General features: G+C 36.4%; 1 protein-coding gene across 2 annotated transcripts in view; it reads right to left on the bottom strand.

The window, feature by feature from the left end:
• LOC108746422 (endocuticle structural glycoprotein SgAbd-1-like) overlaps window positions 1-9,034 on the bottom strand; it is a 12,108-nt gene extending 3,074 nt beyond the window's left edge. The window contains exons 1-2 of one of the 2 annotated variants that reach the window (XM_018483193.1): window positions 8,931-9,034; window positions 1,682-1,818 (exon numbers count right to left, since the gene is read on the bottom strand). In XM_018483193.1, coding sequence (XP_018338695.1) covers window positions 1,682-1,818; window positions 8,931-8,945 — 152 coding nt within the window. In that variant the 5' untranslated portion in view covers window positions 8,946-9,034. The remainder of the gene's footprint in view (window positions 1-1,681; window positions 1,819-8,930) is intronic. The other variant, XM_018483194.1, reaches the window with a different exon arrangement.
• Window positions 9,035-10,411: the final 1,377 nt, after the last annotated feature.

The following is a 10,411-nucleotide window of genomic DNA, read 5'->3' as shown; positions in this document are numbered from 1 at the left end:
TAAATATTTTATTGTATAAAATATTTTAAAATAAATAAAATATATTATAAATAGGAGAAAAGTTATGATTATAAACAATAATATGTATATATAAGTAATAAAGTAATTGTTACTATTAAAAATAGAATAAAAAATTTCATTTTTTTAATACAATAAAAAATAACTTTAGTAATTTAAATGATCTATCGAAGTGTATATCTTTACTGCTAAACAAGATATTCATCGAATGCAGTTCATAGTTTGACAGCTTAATTAGAATGACAAACGAGAACAAACCAAATTTCTGTCATCAACAATCGTTTCAGCGATCGATTGATGAATGAGTTCACAATTCGTATGTAGATGCAAGAGGCGTCATGAGGCCTCGGATGGTATTAGATGGTGCGAAAAAGAGAAACGATAGGAGGAGATGAGTCCTCGGCACAGTAGCGAATGCTACTCCCACTCGCGCATAACAATGAAGTTATGCGCGGCAGATTGTCGTGGGCAACAATTGGCAGCGCGCCGATAAACTGGTGTCATCAGATATCTGATGTATGCAAGTACCTGTCGACCATCTCCGTATCGATTATCTTCCTCGTATGCGGCCGGTAGGCGAAAAGGATTTGAATATTTGCGTGGGTCACGGAATGTTACAAAAAGAAATTTTCGCGAAGTCACTGATTCACTAATGATTTACGGCGGATTCGTCGATGATGGCACGATTTTTTAAATAATGAGAAGGAGAAAATTTTTAACTCATTTATCTCGTCACTTTACTACACATGTTAACTTCATACTCATAATTAAATAAAGCATTATTCTTTTTAATAATTAGTAAAGCATTTCTCTTTTAAATTGTTTTCCGACAGTGTTCTACTAAAATTGTTTAAACGGAGAGTTAGGGGAGTGTTATGGAATGCGTACCACTTAAGTAATTTTTTTTATTATATATTAGTATTTTCCATTTGGTATTGATTTATACTCAAATGAACATTGTAACTTGATGTTTCAGGTATCTATTATTTAACCTTTTACCAATAACAAATAAATTTGTTATAAGTTTCTCTACAGTTTTTTATAACATGCTGCTAAAAAAAAATACGATTTAGATAACCGGACGTCTAAATTGTATTGTAAGAAAGTTCTCAAAAATACAAGTTAAAAAAGTATTTGCCATTATGTTCCAAACAGTTGTTTTTGAGATGTAAAGGTTTAAAATTGGCTAATTATAGATTATGATTAAATAGCTGTCTGTCCGCGTAAGTCATGCGTAGGTAGTGTTAATGATTGCACGTAGTGTCTCATGGACAAACAGCTATTTAACTGTAATTTGTCATTAGTCAGTTTTAAATCTTTTGTTTTCTGAACATATAAAAATTTAAAATAAAATGATATGATTACATTATATTATCAGCTACAGAAATATTATCAGCTACAGAATGATCCAAAATTATTATCAAAACTATTATTATTTTTTGAAGTGCTTTTAGTATGCGCAAAGTAAGATGTAATCTGTTAAATTTTTGTCTATGTTACTCATTTATCATTTAATTCGTAATTTTATTATTAAATGTTGCCTATATTAAGTAATAATATAAAATAATGAGATATAATTTACAACAAGACAACCGGTAAGTCTTCAGCAACTTTCCTCTATTAAAGTTCCATTAAAGTGTGTATCAAAAATGTCATAACTTACTTATTGACATAGTTGCCGTCAAAGCCGACTTCGAGCTGCTGAGATGTAATTACCGCATCTTTTTCCGAGCCACCTACTGGTCCTCTTTGGGGTGCGCTCAATGTGCCTGTCGTACAAAGTACGACCGCCACCAACACCTGTCAACAATCATTTCATATATCGATCGTCCAAAAATACTTCAAATTTGCGAAATCAAAATTATTGAATTCTGAGATCGGATATTTTACAAAATTAAAAAGAAATCGCATTCGCAGGTATATAAGCGAGATAAAATGACGCTACGAAATTCACAGCTAGAACTCGCGGAATTTCAACTCGCATTTCGTGAGTGTGGAAAATCTAGCTGCTCTGTTAGCACGCTGCGCGAGTAATGTCGCTTTAATGCTCCAATACTGACCGGAGTGTAAACGTGCGAGGCGCGTGGTTTTATTATCGCGTTGAACGAGTAATCTCCACGGTTCCCCAATCATGACGCGCCGTAACGAAAATTGTGGGATTTTTGCAAGGGACAAATGGAAATGGAAAAAAAGTTAATTTGTCCGATATTATAACGTTCAGCGCAGAGTACATAATTTCCAGCAATACGATTAGACAGCAAAATATTTCGCAGGCCCCTTCCAATTTCCTGGTGTGTAAAAATGATCGATGATAGTCGAGATCGAGTCCCGGCGTGTTTTCGAGTTTTCCCGTATTGTGAGAATATACTGGGACGATCCGCGGGGACGATCCACGGACAATAGTGTGACAGTGCTCGACATCGCCAAACCTTTTGGCTTGCTCGAATATTCATAGAATTCGTGAAAGTACACGAGAAAACTAGGTCGACCATGCACGCGCATGTGTTGTATACGTGTGCGGAGCACGGTTGCAAAGGGCAACTGAGGACGATAATGCTTAGAAACTGCATGGCACGGTTACATCAGTTTCAAATGACATTATGAAATACAGTGTGTAATGACAGGACGAAAGTGGTGTCGAGCAACGCGCCCGTTTTTCTCATGAACGCGCGGAGTGAACGTATAATTTCATTCACGAACTTCATCAGGCTTTAATCCAGCCGCGGCGGGGGAGAGGAGGCAAGGAGTAAAGATCAGAAATCATCATGTTACAAATGTCAACGGGTTCCAATTTGTTCGCCGCTTTTTCGCTACTTTACTTTTTTCTAGAAAAGTAAAACAGAATTTTGTTAAATTAAAAAATTTACGATTAAAAAATATACGTTACGATTTATATTTGTCTAAGCGCTCTAAAAACTCTAAAATGGAATACTTATATTTTGACAAGAACTGCTAAATTTAATTGCTAAATCTGTGATTAAAATGTTACGATACTCCTTATTAAAACATGATAAGAATATGCAAAATCATCGTGTTACAAATATTAACGAGTTTCAATTTGTTCGCCGCTTTTTCGATGCTTCACTTATTAAAAATGTAAAACAGAATTTATAATTAAAAAATTTACAATTAAAAAATTGCATGTATTATTATGCAATATTCTTATGCAGAATTGTTTAAAGACTTTAAAATAGAGTATTTACGGTACAACTGTAATACTGTAAAATGGAGTACTTATTTTGACAAGAATTGCTAAATCTCTATGAACAAAATAAAATTTTACTTTATAAAACTCCTTGTTAAAATATGATAATATTTGTATTATTTATTTTATTCTGAAATTCATTTAACTAATTGTAAGTAAGAAAAAGGTCCAACCACGAGCAAAGTTACAAGTCGAAATAATAATTCTGTATATGATTTTAGTTTAAATACATTTGATTCGTTGTTTTTACGTATATGTGTAAAATAATCCATTTATGAGGAAATGGAGCAAACTATATAATCGTTTTTGCACGCTAGATGTCGTTTTTCCTGCGTTCGAAGCGGATTCGCTAATTTCAAACTCTCCCAGTTAATTCCAATTAATAATAGTTAGCTTTGCGGATTTCGGCCGCGCAAGCCAGATTTTTGAATTTCAATTTAAACACACGCGAATGTCACGCGATGAAACGCGCATCACAGGATCGTTTCGATTGATTTCCCGTTAATCGAGCAACGAGCGATTAAAGAGCAAAGCTCGTTGGATTAACGAAGCTGTCATATGCAATTTACAATAGTCCATGATTTTCGTGCAGCATCGCTCGCGTTAATCAAGCGATAGAAAATCACCGATGGATTTGCGAGCATAAGCAGGGGGAAAGGCTATCGATCCTTCTCAGTCACCACAATTTTCGTAATATTTTATCGAAGATGTTCATTCAAATCTATGAAGTTATAATCGATCCCCTTTTTTTTTGTCCGTCTACGAGGGAAATCAAGATTGAATTTGAGATTAGAATCCTTTGGAAGTATCTCGGAGGGATAATTAAAACCGCTATCCAGGAATTTCGTAAAAAATAAAGCTTAATCCTTCCATATTTTCCATCCCCCAATCGAGGAAGATCGATACTTTCGACGAGTACAGGGGAATGAGCCTGCTTTTGCGGCCACGAACTTTCGTCGAGAAAACTACTTATGCAAACGTACTTATATAGAGAATCGACATTTGCTTTCCCGTTAACCGGCCGACCGTAGAACTGCTAATTGCCTCTCGATACACGTAATTTCGAGGGAGGCAGAAGGTCGACGTTGTTAATGATCGTTACGGTGCATCCCGAGGCGCTGCCAGGCTCGCGCAAGATCATCTTCTCTTCTTCTTTTTTTTTTTCCTCTCTTTTCGACCGGTTGCGCGAATGCCGCTGGATTGTTTCACGCCTCGCGCTCGCGTAATGATTATCTCGGCAAACGAATCGTTATCTGAAATGCTAATTGATCGGCAACGCATCCGTTATTAAGCGATCGGGAAAACGACAGAGGCGCGGAAAATCTCCGTGGTTAAAAGCAAGACGCGACGAGAATTATCGTAACAATGACGACGTCTTGAAGCACCAGTTATGTGCAACGTGCAATAAAGCGACGAATTATGAAAGCGGGAGAGGAACGAAGGCAGCTTCTTGCCTTCTCTGACGTAAAGTCGCAGAATCGCGCAAGAAATGCACGCTCGTTCGAAAGAGCGGCCGATGTTGAGTGCCTCGTCGACCGATTTAAGCGTTTAACGACAAGATCGTTTGCGAGATCGATAGCCGCTCTCTCGATGTCGTTTATCATTCGATAGCAAACGTCGAAGTTATGTATATCATGTACGAAGGGAATTCAAGACGAAAATCGAGCACTCCTCTCGAAGGTTTTCTAACGTAGCTGCAAATAGAATTCCGTTCGAATCTTTTTCATTGACGAGACAGATTCGAGGAGCAAAACGCCTCTCAAACTTTCCACTCACGTGTGAAAATTTCGTATAAATATCTGCATGAATTTTGTATGAAAAAACGAAGAGCATATCGGAATCTCGCGTTTGCCCTCGGGGCGAGATATTCGAGATTGCTAACAATGTTGATCTTTACAGTGTGCTTGATTACGTAGTAACGACAGTAATCAGGATTTGCCTTTCGTAAGCGTGCGGCGCGGATGATGCTGTAATTTGAAAATAATCTCGCGGTGTAGCCGATTGTGTTACGCGACGGTAATGAAATATGATTAGCGAGATATGAGAAGGTGATTTTTCTGTGGCGCGCCGACTTCATTGAAGATTACCGCGGAAATCGATATGCCTTTACTCGATGAGCTGACATTGAGAAATCCGATTTCAATGACATTCTCCACGCCATACGGGAACATACGGATATGCGCTTCCGCTGCATAATGTATTAAATGCGTATCCGCCTTGAAAAATCTGCACACTGTTTACGCACGTAAATTGTTAGCATGTAACTGGAAATTCCAAGGTATCGTGTTAAATATAGTTCGCGAATTTTTTTACGAGCCGCTCTCAAAAATTTGATAATTTACGACTAATATAAAACATATCCAGTGTGCAGTGCATTTAAATACATATATAAAAAATACATTTTCACTTTGGTTTATTATTAAGATAATTCCATTTATTATTAAAATAATTATACTTATTATTAACATGTTTAAATTTATATTTTAATTATTACATTCTTTTAGATAAAATTATTTTGAGAAATATACAATCTAATTTTTTCTTTGTTAATAAATTGCTAATTAATGTTTATTTTCTACAAATAAGGCTTTTTCATAAAAATCTCTCGTGTATGAATATTTTTTGCATTTACTGAACATATATTTTGAATCGTGTATGAATTTTAAAACGTAATATACCGTCTCTAATTTTATACAAATCTCACAACGTATTAAAGTAATCATGATTAACCAATAATGAATCATGCAAGTAGTGGCTGTCAAGTCATTTCTTTTTCTCGATGACATACAGACCGTAATGTACATACGCGTACCGAAACTTCAAGAATACTTACGCCGGCAATTATCATTTGTAAAGAAAAAGGTGTCACCAAGAAGGCGTTGTGTGATGTAACCTCTGTCAAGTGTCCCATTTGTTACAATGCAATTATATTAACAATTCTGCATTTATTCGGCATGCGTGCGCCACATATTACATCACACTTTGTGAAAGATACCTCAAAATCGCTGTTGAATTATTATTATACGTCGCTTGACGATACCCAGTGCAGTCTTACAATTTACAGTTTTACGAAGCAATCCTTTCAAGTGAAATAAGAGAAAGAAACTTGTATTCGGTCAAAAGATGGATCTTGCTGTTTAATAATATTCCGTGATGTAATTTTTTTAATTTTAATATTTCTAAATACATTTTTTTAGTTTTATAAACTGCGCGTCGATTCGATCTGTCGGATTTTAACTGCAATCTGATTAAGCTAAAGCTGATAATATCACAAATTATATATTAATTTACGTTATTCAATTTAATAACGCTATATGCATTTTAAAACAAAGAATAATGTAAAGGTGACTATTGAGGACATTAAAGTCTCAGTATAAGACAGAACCATCGGGAGTAACATGGAATTACGAATTAGACGGCGAAGAAGCAACAACTTGCAAAAGAAACCATAAAAAGACGTACGCGCGGCAAGTGACATAATGAGGTGATGTACCGCACATCTCAATGTGACGAATATATTTTTAACTACTTTCTTATTTTAGACGAATCTTCTGTAACATACGATATTTAATTCAATCGGCTTTAACGTATGCAAAATTACGAGGAGAGAGCACGGACGCTCATAATTACTCATTATTACATATCATATCCGACTAAACTCGACTGTCTGATTCTAATTTTAAATGTTTTCACGCGTCATATAATCTCGCGTCAGACAGAATCAAATTTGGGCGTTAAATGCAAGATAAGAATATGATCTGTATCTCGATCGGGCGGAAATTTGCAAAACGTATTTTAACTCTTGCCTCTATTTTCAAGCGCAGAAACGTTGTATTGAATTTTGAAATTTCTTTCCCGTAACAAAATTTCTGTATCTTCAAACTGAAGAGGTAATAATATTTCAGTAGCGACGCGCGAGAAAGAGAAAAAGAGAGAGAGAGAGAGAGAGAGAGAGAGAGAGAGACAGATGAGGAGAGAAAAAGAAAGAAAGAAAAAGAAATGTACGCATTTTCTGAAATGTGACTTGTATGAGACGCACGGCACATTTTCGAATGTGATACAGCGACCCCGGGTTTTAAGAAATTTTTCTCTTCCCGACGCATGATCCGTTTTCGTGCCCGATACGGCGCATACATATTACATATATATCGTACACGCGATACGTCGCTCTTTACTTGATAGCGCGCACGGCGTATTTCATATTTACTAATATACGAGAGCGCGCGGAGCCGGAAAAATTGTCGAAGTCGCGCAAAGTTTATCGGTTCGTTTCCGCGAACGACTCTCCTCGTGAAAAATTCCGCTGATATCGGATGCGCGAGCCGAGGAGAGGATCGTTTAAATTTATTCCTCCGAGCGATGAGCACGGACGAGACGCGAAGAGAGGAAAAAAATAGGGAACACCGTAGTCTCTTTCTTATAATAGGGATTTTTTGCAATACCGTTTATCCAGATACGATGAACGCTAAGATCAGGTTATCTTTTTCTTAACAAATAATTAAGAAAAGGATAACATGACTTTAGCGTTCACCGTATCTGAATTCATATTATTGCAAAAACTCCCTAATAATTCGCCAAAAGGGCGATTTAACGTTCTCCATTTACCGATAAGCTTGCGATTCGCGTGCAACGCGAAATGAAATCTTGTTACATTAATCGTTTGTGTGACGTCTTTTTAGATTACGAATTACTGACTGTGCACTTATGATTTACTTTGAAAATATTAAAAGAGAACACACACACATACATGAAGCAAAAAATCGCTTAAGAAAACGTTTAGAATTTTTAAGCATCTTTTTGAACTCTATTACGTCTTTTTAAGGAGATATCAAGTTTTAACAAGAAGATCGTCTCGGAAATAATATATAATATGAACGCGTCATTCAATTTTTTTTCCTGAGCGATATAAGTTATAGCTGTAAGATACGTGCAACATTTTTAAATTTAACTACGTAGAACGTTCAATTTCTACGCATCTTTTTGAAATATTGCAAATTTTTTAAGCAGATCAATTTATCAAGCTTTAACGAGAAAATAAGAGATATTTTTGTACTCACAATACTTAATATCTTCATTTATTGCTCTAAAAACCAATTATTTTTCCTGAGAGATACAAGTTGTAAGATACAACGCGCAACATTTTTAAGCTTAGCTATAGCTTAGCTATAGCATTCAATTAATTAATAATTGATAGTTTATCGCGACCAGACTTAACCCGATTGTAAAACGATGTCTTGTCGGAGCGCCGTTAATTATACGATATACATAACGTGAAAGATGTGGAATGAGAATTGCGCAACCCTTAGACGTCTCGCCAAAATGTCATCCCATATCGCCGTCTACAAATCGCGCGTAAGTTCGAAGGCGTCTAGTCTAGTCTGGTCCGACACATACACGTTGCGACTTAAACTAATCTCATGACTGCAGGACGTCTCTTCTCACCCGAGGGACCTGACATTCGTCGTTACCTAATGTCGCTTCGCGAACGCGTTTTCGCGTAAGATAGATGAGTCGAAATTTTCGAGGCAAAAGTTCCCTCATGTTCTCTCTCTCTCTCTCTCTCTCTCTCTCTCTTTCTCTTTCTCTCTGCCTTTCTCTCCTGTTTCTCTCATTTGCACTCTCTATGTATCCTCGCGAAGGAAGGCCCGCTCGCGATAACGATATTGGACCCAACTCGCGGCACTCGACGAGTAATATGCGTACCTACCTTAATAGTATACATAATCTCTCTGTCACACGGGCACCGAGACGATGAAGAAGAGCTTTGCCTGAGATGCAGATGGGTTGGTAGTAGTACTTGTGCTTCTTCGTCAGACGCTTCGGCTCTTTATATACGCGCCGGTGCCAACGTGGTGCAGTGAAAGGGGTCATCCCTGCCCTCTCTTCACAATACACTTCTTCTTCTGACCAGTGCATCTTCGGAAAAATGCTTGAGATGAATCAGGAGTGGAGACTCCGTACGTTTTTTTCCATCTTCCTCTTCATCCGCTCCCTCTTCTCCACTGGCTTGTCGATCCCCACTTTCCGCCCCCTCCTCCGCATGTTGCGTGAACGGTTTAGATCGATACCGGTATGGTTTTTGATGATCGGACATCCGGCCTATGTTCTCTAAAAAAAAAAAAATAGAGAGACAGAGAGAAAAGGCGAAACATAAAATAATTACAATCGCTCAGAAACTTGAATTTTTCACCAATTAATTGGATATTAAACAAGAGAGTAGACAAAGTCAAATTACATTAATTTGAAAAATACATTATTCTGTAGAAACAATGTAGAAACAATGTAGAAAAATAAATCTATCGTAAGTGTATTATATCCGAAATATCGCAGTTGGGACTTTAAGACGCTTTACATAATAGTTATTTGAAATAATTTTATACATAGACATAATAAAGAAAACTTAATCTAATTCTTTTATAAAGAAAAAAAGAAATAGGCGACCAGACTGACACTTTATGCATAAAAAATTTCAGTTATTAGAAACGTAATATCGTCATAGATCGATAAATCAATCTCTTCCGCGGAAATAGTGCTGACTTGCGTGTACGATTCTACAATCGCGATTCCGCGAAGTGGAGCAAAGCGCGTTGCGCCTGAAATACGCGTAGGGACGGCAATGTCTAGGTCGATTACGGCTACATCGCCGTAGCGTCGCGTCGTGGAAGCGATTTCCTCGCGCCATTCATAACGCCACGACACGTAGCGCGATAGCACGTCAGGATAATGCATGCACGCGGGAAGCGCATACTTTATGCGCGCGTGTCTAGTCGCTGATAAGCCGCTTGTTGAATTCCAACTACAAATGATAATTCTAACACGGTCAGCAGGTATATTTCTTCGCGACGATACATTTTGTGTTTACCTGTTTCTATATATATTTTATATACACATGTATTTACAAACGATTTTGATAACAATCACCGTAACGCATAACGTAAGTATTTATATGTGTAGTCCATCTATTTTATTCTATTTGTTTGTTAATTAAACTTTAGCTATGTTTTTTTTTACAAATTTAAACATTATATCCTTATATATATATATATATATATATATATATATATATAATTTATAAGTAATTCTCGTATATAAAGTATTAACAATAGAGAAAGAATAAGGCTGATATTAATTGAGTGAGAAGATAATTGTCATAAAGTATTAAATATAATTTATAAAATAATAACTTAT

This window comes from Trachymyrmex septentrionalis, unplaced genomic scaffold (genome assembly GCF_001594115.1).
Source record: "Trachymyrmex septentrionalis isolate Tsep2-gDNA-1 unplaced genomic scaffold, Tsep1.0 scaffold17, whole genome shotgun sequence".
In the NCBI taxonomy this organism is placed as follows: Eukaryota; Metazoa; Arthropoda; class Insecta; order Hymenoptera; family Formicidae; genus Trachymyrmex; species Trachymyrmex septentrionalis.
Note: the sequence above shows the minus strand (reverse complement) of the source record. Positions and strands in the feature narration are given on the sequence as shown.